The sequence below is a fragment of the Schistocerca gregaria genome, chromosome 2 (assembly GCF_023897955.1).
Source record: "Schistocerca gregaria isolate iqSchGreg1 chromosome 2, iqSchGreg1.2, whole genome shotgun sequence".
Classification (NCBI taxonomy): domain Eukaryota; kingdom Metazoa; phylum Arthropoda; class Insecta; order Orthoptera; family Acrididae; genus Schistocerca; species Schistocerca gregaria.
In genome coordinates, this window is record NC_064921.1 from 369198454 (window position 1) to 369214316 (window position 15863).

General features: G+C 42.5%; 1 protein-coding gene across 1 annotated transcript in view; it reads right to left on the minus strand.

Annotated features, from left to right (window-relative positions):
* Positions 1-15863, minus strand: part of LOC126336157 (uncharacterized) — an 87403-nt gene that overhangs the window by 36631 nt on the left and 34909 nt on the right. Inside the window, exon 3 of the mRNA XM_049999649.1 lies at positions 4139-4278. Coding sequence (XP_049855606.1) covers positions 4139-4278 — 140 coding nt within the window. The remainder of the gene's footprint in view (positions 1-4138; positions 4279-15863) is intronic.

Below are 15863 nucleotides of genomic sequence, written 5' to 3' on the forward strand. Positions count from 1 at the left end.
AGTCATGTCTGGCGAGTTGAGCCTTAAGCCATAACAGTGTAGGTAGCGTGGCGTGTCATGTCTGGCGAGTTGAGCCTTAAGCCATAACAGTGTAGGTAGCGTGGCGTGTCATGTCTGGCGAGTTGAGCCTTAAGCCATAACAGTGTAGGTAGCGTGGCGTGTCATGTCTGGCGAGTTGAGCCTTAAGCCATAACAGTGTGGGTAGCGTGGCGTGTCATGTCTGGCGAGTTGAGCCTTAAGCCATAACAGTGTAGGTAGCGTGGCGTGTCATGTCTGGCAAGTTGAGCCTTAAGCCATAACAGTGTGGGTAGCGTGGCGTGTCATGTCTGGCGAGTTGAGCCTTAAGCCATAACAGTGTAGGTAGCGTGGCGTGTCATGTCTGGCGAGTTGAGCCTTAAGCCATAACAGTGTAGGTAGCATGGCGTGTCATGTCTGGCGAGTTGAGCCTTAAGCCATAACAGTGTAGGTAGCGTGGCGTGTCATGTCTGGTGAGTTGAGCCTTAAGCCATAACAGTGTAGGTAGCGTGGCGTGTCATGTCTGGCGAGTTGAGCCTTAAGCAATAACAGTGTAGGTAGCGTGGCGTGTCATGTCTGGCGAGTTGAGCCTTAAGCCATAACAATTCGGAGTGAAATACATAATGTTTGTTGTGGCAGTGGTTTATGGTTCCTGAAGTCGTCTGCAGTATATTTTGTGTCGAAAAGCAATAATATCCAACTGGTTTTATACGACAGAGTATGAAGCCAATGATCAGAAAGTTACCATGACACAGAAGTGAGTGGCAGTTATAAATTAATTCCATCATTGGAGCAGTGAAGAGTTTATCCAAAATGTAATACAGCAACCACCAGCCTCAATACCGATACGATTAGAACGAACAAGGCAGTCCTCAGCAGTGTATCAGAATGTTTCAGTCAACCTCATGGTTTACCAAAGTTCTATAATAGTCTTGTTAAAGGTGTTCGTCATAATCTCTGTCCTTAAGTCACACATCGGTCCAAAGTTCCCTGTCCACTTAGTTCAGACTTCACCTGTGTGTCAATCTGTATAGTCAAACGATCGTAGTTGTTTCATTTTGGTGTTATGACAATATTTTAGTGTCATATAAAAGTAATTTTCAAGAATGATTGTTTACTTTCAATTTGAAAAGACAAGAAGTGTGGTCGCTTTGATATGTCATTGTAAAGTTCAATTTGATGAGATTTCCTACCTTTAAATTTGCTTTATCAAAATATTAACTTTACATAATCATTTAAATTACAAAAATGGCTCTGAACACTATGGGACTTAACATCTGAGGTCATCAGTCTACCAGAACTTAGAATTACTTAAACCTAGCCAACCTAAGGACATCACACACATCCATGCCCGGCTCAGCCATCGCAGCCAACTGGCAGCCATTAAGCCACGTAATAATATATGAGTCTTCTCTCTCTTGTTTCCAGGTAAAATTGTCGCCACATCGGTCCGCAACAGGGGTGCGTATAAAGCCAATTCCTGGTAGGCCTTATTATGTGTGGTCTGTGTAACAAGTTATGTGGCGCACCAGTCCTGAAAATCGAACCTCATTCTCCGTACCTCGCTTTGGAGAGAAGTTTGGAACATAAATATGTGCCTTTCTAATAACAGTATTCTGTCAACTAACACGTGTCAAAATGTGTGTTAGAGATTGTTGTTAACGTTAATAAAGGTAGTGTAATGTTGTGCAGTTTCTATGAAAATGCTCAGCTGAGCGTACTAAAAGCTGTATTTTTCTGAGAAGCGAGACGTAGTTAACGTGGGAAGGACGAGGGTCTTTTTTTTCTGTGCGTGGATCACGGCAGGTAGCGGTATACGGGAGGACTGCCGTAAAACCTTTCGCTAAACGGATTCACTACCCGCAGCGCGGCCAACGCTAGAGAACAATACAGAAATTATTTTGCACATTACTTCTAAAATTTTAAGCAGTATTAACGGGTCATACAGCTAAATATTATCACGTTAGTAGTTAAGAAGCATTCCTTTCCCTGCTATGTAACGTTAATATAGGTTTGACTACTAGCGATTCGGACATTTACAAAACAAAGTCGAATGGGCCATACGTGGCACCGGCGAATTCGGGTTCAAGCAGCACCTTCTGCGAAATATCTGAGGTTGTCAGCAAACAGCATGAACGGCAAAGGTACAAACACATTTCCTTGGTTCACTACTGAACTGATTTCTCCATCTGTCGATCACTCTCCATCCAAGATAAAAAGCTGCACCATCTTCTCCAAGAAATCTTCAGTGCAGCCACAAATCGTACTTGATACGCAATACGAACGTACTTTCGACAGTAAATCTAGGTGTATGGCTACTCTATGTTGGTGAATCTGGGGATTCCGCATCATTCTGTGCCATCAACCTTTGTTGGTTCATGTCTCGGTAAATGTCTGTGGAAAGTTCCAGATCAGAGAACAAAAAGGAACCGTTCTATTTTTGTGCTGATATCACCGTGTTTCTGAGTTACACATGAAGTCTTTTATGTATCCAATATTCGAATGTTCTACCTACTGATCTATATCACTTACGTACAAAGCTGTCTCATCGCTAAAAATGAGACGTACAGCAAATGATTTTTCCTCGACAGATTCCAGCACTACCGTATCATAATTCCTATGTTTGACGTCGTCTTCCTGTTTCAGTTTCAGCTTCAATTCGAGAACACGCCGAACAGTTGCTTACAGAATTTATAGCTTGCTACTGATTTGCTGTGTGGATTTCGGTGGACAACGATCAACAAAATACGAATTCTCTCGAACTTTCATGCCGATAAGTTTGTTGGTAGATAGTATATCATCTGGAAAAACATAATGTCTTTTTAATGGGCCGAAGCCATCTGCAGATTTTGTCGGTATTTGCGAGTGTTCGATTGTATCACTGCATAATGAAGATAGAACGACAACTGTTAAATTCTACGTGTACAAAACCTTCTGCACTAGGTCAGCATTTTTGCTAGTAAGACGGAACATTTCACTTGTTCATCACCACGTATCCTCCGGCTTCCCGTTCACTGCACTTGCGGAATGATCAAAATTTCGACCTGTCTGTTACATGCTTTAACTATTGTGGATATATTGGTGTGCTTTAAATAGCTGTAGCCACTGATAAAGTCTCTTCGGGTTATGGGCCTAGTCAAGGTGTCGTCCCACAGGACGCATTAACTCCGTTGATAACTTGAAGAGTCTTAATCATTGAGATTCGCCGAGAAACCCGAGATACGCTTTCAGCTGCATCCGTTTTTAACCACTATATTCATTTTGCATTGTCCTGTATTATACGATGGCGTGCTGATGTGTAATGCATCCCAATTTTTTATCCTGTTCTCAATATTGGGCTACGTATAACATAAAATGCTTATTACTCGGTCGACTTCCCCGCTTCGCTGACCCAAGCTGGTACCTTCTGTTTGCTAGAGGGCTCTGAATTGTGTGGTGTAACATGGTGACTTAACGTAATACGTCGATTCATGAAACAGGGTGCTGTAATCGAGTTTGCAACTAAAGAGTTCGTTCATATGTGGGGAGTTTACCCTTCAACATATAAATGCCACACAAAACTCGAGCGCGGTGACATCTGCAACAATGCGACACATTGGGTTCACTGCCTCGACTATCTTCCGTATAGTCCCGCCCTGGTCGATTTTAATCTGTTTCCAAAACTTAAAGAGCACCTACGAGGACTTCACTTTGATAGTGATGAAGTGGTGCAAGCAGAGGAGAAGTGGTGGTTGCGTCGACAAACATTCTATTTTCAGGGTACCAGCAAGCAAGTCTGTCACCAGGATGACTGCGTTGAGAAACAAAAAGATAGTCATGCAGACTAAAGATGTAAAACGTTAATAAAGTTAGTTTTATTTAAAAATCTGCAAGAGTTTTCTCATACAAAATTGGTTGGTATTACTTTTCTGCTCGCCATTGTAGTTAATGTCATTATTGGAGTAAGTTGTGATGATAAAATATCGCTTTTAAATGATTCTTCGTGTTCAGACTGTGTACTGGGAAAATAATGAGAGAGGAGAGTAAATAAAAGGGCACGTATCGTAAACGTCACCATCTGCTCCTTGATGAACGCCTGCATCAGCTGCAGTGTGAAGGGAAGTGCGGCTGTTGGGGCACTCACCAGCGCGGAACTGCGGGTCGTCGCAGAGGAAGCGGAAGGTGTAGCGCGCGCCCTCCACCTGCTGCTCCACGAGCCGGCGGCTGCTCACCGACGCGCACTGCAGGTACTCGTCCACGCAGCCCATGCCGGTCTGGAACGCGCTGCGGCAACCACAGCACACGTGACACGTAATGCGTATTTGGCCACTCACTCTAAGCATGTCTAAAATATGAAATTACACAGGTAAGATATGTGGAAAACTTGGAACAAATAAATTACTCATTACTTTATTGTTGTTGTGCAGCTACTTTTCTTTGCATTCCTGATACACGTTGATATCCACGCCACTAAAGGAGTCAATGTCCAATGGCACAGCCTACTGTTGAAGGACGAAGTACGATGCAGCAACGACTACATCCGTTATGAAACACAGAAAATGTATTTGCAATTGCGAATACAGTCAATCTCCTACTGTAGAATGGAATGACGATATTGAAAATTTGTGCTAGGCTGGGACTCGAAGCAAGAAATCCCGCTTGTCGTGAGCCCTTGCCTTAAAATATCTTTATTAAGTGGTTTTTTTTTGTTTTTACGGGCCTCTTTCCGCCTCTTGAACACTTCCTTAAGCTCACCATAAGCGCTTTTGTCGGTGTCGCTTCCTTTTTAACCATTATTATTCCTATTTCCTTAACATACGTGTCTTGAATGAAGTAAGTAAATGATCTCTTCATGAAATAAAGAATAATGTCTTCCTTACAGAGAACAATGTATAAAGACCTAGTAAAAGAGTGAACTGTGATGATAATGTAAGAAAAAATCTGTGTGCTTTGAAAATAAAAGACGAGTTCCTTACAAAAAAGCAATATTTCTTGAAAACATCAACAAGTATTCGTTCTCAACACCAATTCTTCTTCTTTTTTCTTTTAGCAGAGAACATGAGAAATGAAAACAAATAATGATGCAGATCTAGAGTTATCCGCGAATAAACATGCGGAAGAAAAAAATTTAGGAGAGAAAAATGAAGTTGAAGAAATTAGGAAGACTTGCATAGCCATGCTCTACATATACGCGCCAGCAGAGCAACGTCCGCATTATCCTTGGAAGGGGACGTGGGATCGTACTGTGCTGACTGGCGCGTTTCTTCGAGATTTCGGGTCCTGGGAGGGTTAGCGAATATACTCTGTAAACATTTCGTGAAAGTGGCTCGATGGTGTCGATGTAGGTGCTGGGTGTGGTGTTGTACTTGGTGTACTTGGAGACGTGTCCAAAAGTCTGCTGGACCGACGATCCCGTACCGAAATAGGTAATTGATCACCATGACACTGATCCATGTGGTGGCGCGCCACTTAGATGATGCAAAATTGGTTGCGTCGGAATATATCAGCAAGACGAGACGTGGGGGTACTCAGAAGTAGAAAGCCACGATTTTCTGTACAGGGGTCCCGACAGCTGCTGATGCCCCACACTCCACTCCACTTGCGGCAGAGAGCTGACTTCACCAGCGCTATGCGATGCTGTTTCTGTCTTTTAGTATACACTCCTGGAAATTGAAATAAGAACACCGTGAATTCATTGTCCCAGGAAGGGGAAACTTTATTGACACATTCCTGGGGTCAGATACATCACATGATCACACTGACAGAACCACAGGCACATAGACACAGGCAACAGAGCATGCACAATGTCGGCACTAGTGCAGTGTATATCCACCTTTCGCAGCAATGCAGGCTGCTATTCTCCCATGGAGACGATCGTAGAGATTCTGGATGTAGTCCTGTGGAACGGCTTGCCATGCCATTTCCACCTGGCGCCTCAGTTGGACCATTGTTCGTGCTGGACGTGCAGACCGCGTGAGACGACGCTTCATCCAGTCCCAAACATGCTCAATGGGGGACAGATCCGGAGATCTTGCTGGCCAGGGTAGTTGACTTACACCTTCTAGAGCACGTTGGGTGGCACAGGATACATGCGGACGTGCATTGTCCTGTTGGAACAGCAAGTTCCCTTGCCGGTCTAGGAATGGTAGAACGATGGGTTCCATGACGGTTTGGATGTACCGTGCACTATTCAGTGTCCCCTCGACGATCACCAGAGGTGTATGGCCACTGTAGGAGATCGCTCCCCACACCATGATGCCTGGTGTTGGCCCTGTGTGCCTCGTTCGTATGCAGTCCTGATTGTGGCGCTCACCTGCACGGCGCCAAACACGCATACGACCATCATTGGCACCAAGGCAGAAGCGACTCTCATCACTGAAGACGACACGTCTCCATTCGTCCCTCCATTCACACCTGTTGCGACACCACTGGAGGCGGGCTGCAGGATGCTGGGGCGTGAGCGGAAGACGGCCTAACGGTGTGCGGGACCGTAGCACAGCTTCATGGAGACGGTTGCGAATGGTCCTCGCCGATACCCCAGGAGCAACAGTGTCCCTAATTTGCTGGGAAGTGGCGGTGCGGTCCCCTACGGCACTGCGTAGGATCCTACGGTCTTGGCGTGCATCTGTGCGTCGCCGCGGTCCGGTCCCATGTCGACGGGCACGTGCACCTTCCGCCGACCACTGGCGACAACATCGATGTACTGTGGAGACCTCACGCCCCACGTGTTGAGCAATTCGGCGGTACGTCCACCCAGCCTCCCGCATGCCCACTATACGCCCTCGCTGAAAGTCCGTCAACTGCACATACAGTTCACGTCCACGCTGTCGCGGCATGCTACCAGTGTTAAAGACTGCGATGGAGCTCCGTATGCCACGGCAAACTGGCTGACACTGACGGCGGCGGTGCACAAATGCTGCGCAGCTAGCGCCATTCGACGGCCAACACCACGGTTCCTGGTGTGTCCGCTGTGCCGTGCGTGTGATAATTACTTGTACAGCCCTCTCGCAGTGTCCGGAGCAAGTATGGTGGGTTTTACACACCGGTGGCAATGTGTTCTTTTTTCCATTTCCAGGAGTGTATTTTCCGTTGACGAGAAGGCACCACGCCGCAGTGGCAGTGGTGTGGTATGTTTGATGAATCGTTTTTCAAACTGTAGGCCATGAAACCTGGGGGTGAAGTGCTTCAACGGGGTTTCGGGGGGTGTCGACAATGAGAAGGCGATAGATGTCGGGAGTGGTCATCTTCCAGGTCCTGGAGAGCCGGTGCATATGTAACTGATTCCAAAAAGAAACGGCCAATGTGTGGCATATGTGTCAATGATGGTGGGGGGCGTCTCGAAACAGGTGCGAAGTCGGTGATCAACATTCCAGTGAAACTAATATCTTTTCTTTCCCACAAGCCTGCCTTAGTATTGGAGTAAAGTGCCGGAGTTGTAGCTTTCACGTCAACCAAATATAGGCCACAGTACCGCTTAAGTTCGGTCTTCAATTGGACTTCGAAGATGCCTCCTATAGGCTGTCCACAACCATTTCAGCTGTCCATGGACGCTCCACGTCAGACGCAGAGTCTCATAAGTCGTCACCCTTGTGTCATTAACCTGCACTCGTACACTAGCTGTAATTCTCGTACCTGCATGCATGTCGAAAGGAACGTTGCATCGTACTTGTTACCGACACAGCCACTACAGGATCGTACTTGTCTGCCAAAACCAAGATAATGACTTTCCATTAAATGTCTCCGCTGTACTGGAATTACAGTAGGTATACAAGTGATTTATGGACGACAATTTATTAAAAAAATGGTTCAAATGGCTCTGAGTACTATGGGACTTAACATCTGTGGTCATCAGTGCCCTAGAACTTAGAAATACTAAAACCTAACTAACCTAAGGACATCACACAGATCCATGCCCGAGGCAGGATTCGAACCTGCGACCGTAGCAGTCGTGCGATTCCGGATTGAGCGCCTAGAACCGCGAGACCACCGCGGCCGGCACAACTTATGAAAGTTTGGGTCTAGCCATCAAGTGTGCACGGATAGCCAAAATGATTATAACGACCGCTCGCGGCGGGCGAGATATCCGGGTCGGAGCCCCGACCCGACACAAACTTTAAATGTCGTCATTCCGTTCTGCAGTTGGAAGTTGACTGTATTCGCAACTGCGGATACATTCTATGTATTGATAAATTGCCGCATCGTGCTGGAATTCTTTCTCTGTGTGTGCAACAAACTATTCCCCGTTAGTGGGATTTTACAACAACAATATACCATAGCATCAGAGTGATTAGGTGGGGCGTACGATTCCAGTATGTCGCGTAGCGACATAGTACATGTAACATGGCCACATTGATAATGCTTGAAGTCTGGCTGTCTGCACAAACTGGTAACACGGTAGTCTGCAGCAGTTGCTGGAGAAAGTTTTGTCTTCTGTTCGAGCTATTACGCCACATCTACGCACATGGTCTACTAGTAAACCGTGAGTCTCCTGAATGCAATGTCTCACTGAAGAAAGTGCCTGTTAATTTCATGAATTATGTGACAGTGACGGCCTTACGTTAAATCTACAAAAATCACAACGTATAGCAAATTGAATTTTAAATAGTTTCTTTCTCATGACTCGATCCAAGACAGCTCATATGGCCAAAAAGATGCGGGAAATTGCAGAAGTGAGGTTTCCTTAAGTAAGCAAACTCCTATAGCTCTGAGGGAAGAATGCTGAATGAGAAACTTGTAGGGCTTAAAAACATATAAGGGTAGATTTTTGTTTGCTTATTATAACTACCGATTACTTTATTTAGTTTCGAAGTCTATCGACAATACTGTTTAAATTGGGTTCTCTCTAACTCGTTAACATTCACAATAAAAAAGGCGCTCTCAATAACTGGCTAGATCTTCTCAGCTGATGACTCTGCAGCAACGATTTTGGGCTTATTTTCTTCGGGAGGAGTTGTGCTACCACGATTTTAAATAATAAATTGTAATGAAAAAGAATGATTTCGAAAAATTTGCGCTTTTGTTGGTCGTGTTTTTTTTTTTTTTTCAGTGACAACATTTTTAGATTATGAAAATTCTTAAGACATTCCTGACATTTTTTCGCGACTTAAAAATAATCTAGTGAACACAATTAACATTTTACACCGATACGCATCATGGAAGTTACTGAATACTTATATTCTCAGGAAAAAATTCTAGGATATGTTTAATTAATTTTTAGCATTAGCAACAGCGTAATAAAATGAAACATGCAAGCGCTCAGTGCGTCAGCTGCAGCGGGCGGCAGAGTGAAGAGAACTGGCGCGCGCTACATTGAAATTAAAATATTAAAAGTAAATATTTCCGGTGCTGTTTTACTTCTATGGTGAAAATTACCATAACATTTGTTATTATATCGTCAAAGTAGCCCAGAATAAATATAAAATGATTTTTGTATGAGGTTCAGAAACCGAGATATCGGAGACTATGAAAGGGTGGGCGATTTACAACCATTTTTTAGAGAGCGTGCGCTGATTCGTCCCTCTCCCCGTCAACCACTCTCCCTCCTTCACACTCCGCCGCCCTCTGTAGCTGACGCACTCTGCACTTGCACACTTGTACCCTTATTAAACTAAACAAAATGACTTTACTATGAAACAAAAGCAAAACAATAACCAAAATAATGGCCGTGTCTCCGAAAGCACTCGTCTTCAGCCATCTGTGAAATCAAAATCAGCCTTGTCACTCCATCCTGTGAACTGTGTGATTGTTCGAATTTTGCGGGAGTTTATAAAAGACTGTTTATGTGCCTCAGTTACCAACAACAATGAATGAACTGAGACATCGCATAACAACAGCTGTGGAAGCTGTAACTCAAGACATGATATGTACAATTTTGGAACAATATGAATACCGCACTGCCATATGCCGCGCATCTCAAGGGGGGCATATTGAACACTTATGAAAAGGTATGAGAAAAGCATTCTGAATTTCCTGTTCATCTTTTTTTTTTTTTTGGTCATCAATCTACTGACTGGTTTGATGCGGCCCGCCACGAATTCCTTTCCTGTGCTAACCTCTTCATCTCAGAGTAGCACTTGCAACCTATGTCCTCAATTATTTGCTTGACGTATTCCAATCTCTGTTTTCTTCTACAGTTTTTGCCCTCTACAGCTCCCTCTAGTACCATGGAAGTCATTCCCTCATCTCTTAGCAGATGTCCTATCATCCTGTCCCTTCTCCTTATCAGTGTTTTCCACATATTCCTTTCCTCTCCGATTCTGCGTAGAACCTCCTCATTCCTTACCTTATCAATCCACCTAATTTTCAACATTCGTCTATAGCACCACTTCTCAAATGCTTCGATTCTCTTCTGTTCCCGTTTTCCCACAGTCCATGTTTCACTACCATACAATGCTGTACTCCAGACGTTCATCCTCAGAAATTTCTTCCTCAGATTAAGGCCCGTATTTGATATTAGTAGACTTCTCTTGGCCAGAAATGCCTTTTTTGCCATAGCGAGTCTGCTTTTGATGTCCTCCTTGCTCCGTACGTCATTTGTTATTTTACTACCTAGGTAGCAGAATTCCTTAACTTCACTGACTTCGTGACCATCAATCCTGATGTTAAGTTTCTCGCTGTTCTCGTTTCTACTACTTCTCATTACCTTCGTCTTTCTCCGATTTACTCTTACACCATACTGTGTACTCATTAGACTGTTCATTCCGTTCAGCAGATCATTTAATTCTTCTTCACTTTCACTCAGGATAGCAATGTCATAAGCGAATCGTATCATTGATATCCTTTCACCTTGTATTTTCATTCCACTCCTGAACCTTTCTTTTATTTCCATCATTGCTTTCTCGATGTACAGATTGAAGAGTAGGGGCGAAAGGCTACAGCCTTGTCTTACTCCCTTCTTAATACGAGCACTTCGTTCTTGATCGTCCACTCTTATTATTCCCTCTCGGTTGTTGTACATATTGTATATGACCTGTCTCTCCCTTTAGCTTACCCCTACTTTTATAAGAATCTTTAATGGCTTGCGCCATTTTATATTGTCGAATGCTTTTTCCAGGTCGACAAATCCTATGAACGTGTCTTGATTTTTCTTTAGCCTTGCTTCTATTATTAGCCGTAACGTCAGAATTGCCTCTGTCGTGCCTTTACTTTTCCTAAAGCCAAACTGATCGTCACCTAGCGTAATTGTGTGGATGATGCTTTTCCGAAAGTCAGATGGTATGTCGCCAGACTCATATATTCTACACACCAAAGTGAATAGTCGTTTTGTTGCCACTTCCCCTAATTATTTTAGAAATTCTGATGAAATGTTATCTATCCCTTCTGCCTTATTTGATGTCTTCACATTTTTCCTGCAGCCATTACGTCTTAGTTTCCCTGCACTTCCTATTTATTTCATTTCTCAGCGACTTGTATTACCGTATTCCTGATTTTCCCGGAACATGTTTGTACTTCTTCCTTTCATCAATACACTGAAGTATTTCTTCTGTTACCCATGGTTTCCTCGCAGCAACCTTCTTTGTACCTATGTTTTCCTTCCCAATTTCTGTGATGGCCGTTTTTAGAGACGTCCATTCCTCTTCAACTGTGTTGCCTACAGCGCTATTCGTTATTGCTGTATCTATAGCGTTAGAGAACTTCAAACGTATCTCGTCATTCCTTAGAACTTCCGTATCCCACTTCTTTGCGTATTGATTCTTACTGACAAATGTCTTGAACTTCAGCCTACTCTTCATCACTACTATATTGTGATCTGAGTCTATATCTGCTCCTGGGTACGCCTTACAATCCAGTATCTGATTTCTGAATCTCTGTCTGACCATGATGTAATCTAATTGAAATCTTCCCGTATCTCCCGGGTTTTTCCAAGTACACCTCCTCCTCTTGTGATTCTTGAACAGGGTATTCGCTATTACTAGCTGAAACTTGTTACAGAACTCAATTAGTCTTTCTCCTCTTTCATTCCTTGTCCCAAGCCCATATTCTCCTGTAACCTTTTCTTCTACTCCTTCCTCTACAACTGCATTCCAGTCTCCCATGACTATTAGATTTTCGTCCCCCTTTACATACTGCATTACCCTTTCCATTCCCTGATACACTTTCTCTATGTGTTCATCTTAAGCTTGCGACGTCGGAATGTATACCTGAACTATCGTTGTCGGTGTTGGTCTGCTGTCGATTCTGATTAGAACAACCCGGTCACTGAACTGTTCACAGTAACACACCCTCTGCCCTACCTTCCTATTCGTAACGAATCCTACACCTGTTATACCATTTTCTGCTGCTGTTGATATTGCCCGATACTCATCTGACCAGAAATCCTTGTCTTCCTTCCACTTCACTGACGCCTACTATATCCAGATTGAGCCTTTGCATTTCCCTTTTCAGATTTTCTAGTTTCCCTACCACGTTCAAGCTTCTGACATTCCACGTCCCGACTCGTAGAACATTATACTTTCGTTGATTATACAATCTTTTTCTCATGGTAAGCTCCCCCTTGGCGGTCCCCTCCCGGAGATCCGAATGGGGGACTATTCCGGTATCTTTTGCCAATGGAGAGATCAACATGACACTTCTTCAAGTACTGGCCACATGTCCTGTGGATACACGTTACGTGTCTTTAATGCAGTGGTTTCCATTGCCTTCTGCATCCTCATGTCGTTGATCGTTGCTGATTCTTCATCCCTTTAGGGGCAATTTCCCACCCCTAGGACAAGAGAGTGCCCTGAACCTCTATCTGCTCCTCCGCCCTCTTTGAGAAGGCCGCCAATGCTGATTATTTATCAAAATTTAGGTAGTGGCGGGGATCGAACCCGGGACCGAAGACATTTTTGATTATGAATCAAAGACGCTACCCCTAGACCACGAGTAAACTGAAAATTAGTGAAAGATATCGCAATCTCTTTTTATTGAATATTCAGTATTAACTTCCGTTCTATATTAACTTCCATCAATCACGTGGCAATAAAATGTTAATTGCATTCCCTATTTTTTTCGTGTCTGCTCCAGAAGTTTATGTAATTCTTTTTTGTATTTATTTAATTCTTGAAAAAAAGTCGGCAACTTCTTTCTTTAAAAGTTAATTTAATAAACTAAAAATTGAGACAGTTTAAACAACATGACCAACAAAAGCGCAAGTTTCTCGAGGTCATTTTCCGATCCTTAAAATTAATAAAATCGTAAAAATTATTTAATACTAGGATACGACAGCTCTTGCGAAAAAAATAAGTCTAAAACCCTTACTGGAAAGCTGTGCAGTGAGAAGATCTAGCCAATAATGGAGATAGCCCTTTTTTTTAGGAAGGCCATATACCTCGGAAAATAGCAAACGTTTTTTTAATTTTTAAATCAAACACTTCTTTGACATACCGCGGGCTATACATGCAGTAAATAGCAAGTATGAGAATATTAACTATTGAACGTGTTTCAGTGTTTCATAGAACCCAACTTCTAACATTTCTTTCGATAGTTCTCGGAACAGCAGTCGACAGATCTTTTCAAATCCTACAGCTTTCACGTTTAATATTTTTGATTGGGACTATAGTTTTCTTTGAGGAGAACTGGTTTTTTTGCAAATTTACGGATTTTGTTGGCCATGTTCGTCATGGAGTTTCATAAAAAAAATTAATGCTTAATTTCCTAAAAGCTCAAATTTTTTGTTTTTCCATAATAATTTTTGTAATTACTACTCCACAATGCCTAGACTATTTGTGTAAATTTTTATTGCGTTTCTCCTCTGAACGCTGGTATCTTGAATGTAATGGTGGCATAGCCACAAGCTATTTCACTTTCTGTCAAATCGGTAATAACAGCTACGTCCAATAATATTTTTGCGAAGGATTTCTCGACGGTCTGTCTACCGTTGAATGCCACAAATACCAGAGGTCTCTGACGCCCATTTACTGGCACCTGGTAGCTTCTGATATCGTTCTTCTTTCTGAATAGTATTAGATTGTAGTGATTTTGAGCGATGCTCCACAGAAAATGACTTCGATTTGCATTCCACGTTCGTTAGCTACTGAGGCAGGCGATTCGTTTTAATGTGTTGAGTATTGTATTACTCTAATATGCAAGAAGTATCACACAAAACTTTTTATATGTTTTGTGACATAGTCAGAATACCTCACCACAATGTTTAACGTTATTAAAAATGATTTACGTATTGTTTCTTTTCCATTTAAATGATTTCTTTATGCAGTTTTTCTTCAGGAATTAGTATGTTTTCGTCAAAACAGAGTTAGTAACTGTGGTGTCATGCTTTTTACTGTCATTGTTTGATTTTTTTAGTGTAAATGTATGCGATAAGTTACATCATTAACTTGTAGTGCATGGTCTATAGCAACACAGGCAGTGTGCACATTTTGAGGTCCACATACGTGTTCATGGAGATCTTGAAGCTGACCGAATGTGATAGTTAACTATTTCAGCTAGACTTAAACCAACATAATTGCCCATTTATGAAACTATACAAAGTGGAAGGAAGTTGCTGACGCTGGTGTAAGTAAACTTGCCTATTTGGTATTACATACATTTGTGTCAGAGGAACTGTATATTCACTTCATAACTATTCCAATGTCAAATGGGTTCTACCCGACGAACAAACCTCAAATTGGCATCGTTGACTGTCATGTGGAAGTACTTCAAAGACGTTTGTATAGTAATGGAGCAAGGTGTCCACTAAGCAGACGTCTATGATTACCTTCACATAGTTTATTGAGTCGAGCCTGTGATAAAATTTAATGTATTATATTAGCAGAACAATTCAGGAACACACATGACAGTAAATTCACTATCGTATGAATGCCAAAATATCGACAACCATGTTCACAATACCTTAGCTGTGTTACGGGAGCCTGTGTAACGGAAAGCTTGTCGTGCTCGTCTTATATAGGCTGTGAAGAGAGAAGGCGCTAGCGCGTTTGGCTTTTACGTAAAATCTTCTCCCGATAATTTATAACGTTGCCCTCCAGGCTATCTAGTTATAAGGCATTCCTGCGACATTCCACATTTTTAGCTTTCCGGTGTCGATGTGTCTGTTAACGCCGGTGTTACGAAATTTCAGCAGGGTAGTAAAGTTATTGATATTAGTTTCCACGGAATCTGAAACGTTGAAATTTATAATTTTTCCATCGGGATTAAAATATTCCCAAATTTCAAAGGAATACAACAGATACTTTGACAGTTTGAAGAGACGCTCATTGGTATGGGATAGAAAGTAATTATAAATCAACACTGCCCCACATGTCACGAAACAGAAAGATATGAATCCCTTTGCATCTCTAACTTTACTGTGTTTATGTGCAGTCTTGCGTCACACACTAATAGAATTTCAAGACTACCATGAAAATGTAGAAGTACGTCGTTGGCGATGTAGGCAAGAGGAAGTACAGTAACTAAATTTCGATGCCACATAGTCATCATTTGAGGGTACAGAAGAGAATAAAATGAAAATTATGTTCATAACACAGAAACTAAACTGTATGTATGGACAATGTTCAATTCTATCCTTAACACGTTCCTCGCATTGAGATACTAACTAGCATTTTCTTTGCCTTTGTGATGTTGCCCTCTTGCTTGCTCCTTAAATGATGAAAATAATTCAAATAGGTCTCACTGATGGTTTTTTGAGTCTTTCCCAAGACTTTTTTGAGTTTCATCGCTTGGCAGTCGTGAACCAGACCTACTACATTGTGGCTAGAAGGCTTACGAAATGTACTAGAAATCGAGTGTCACAAGAGAAGGAAGTATTTCTTTGACCGGAATCTCCATGTTAGTTTGCTTATCTCTGTAAATGAAAGGAAGGTGAAACCCAAATTTATGAACATTCGAACAGCATCAGAACCAAATTACCATAGTCTTCCATTTACAGATGT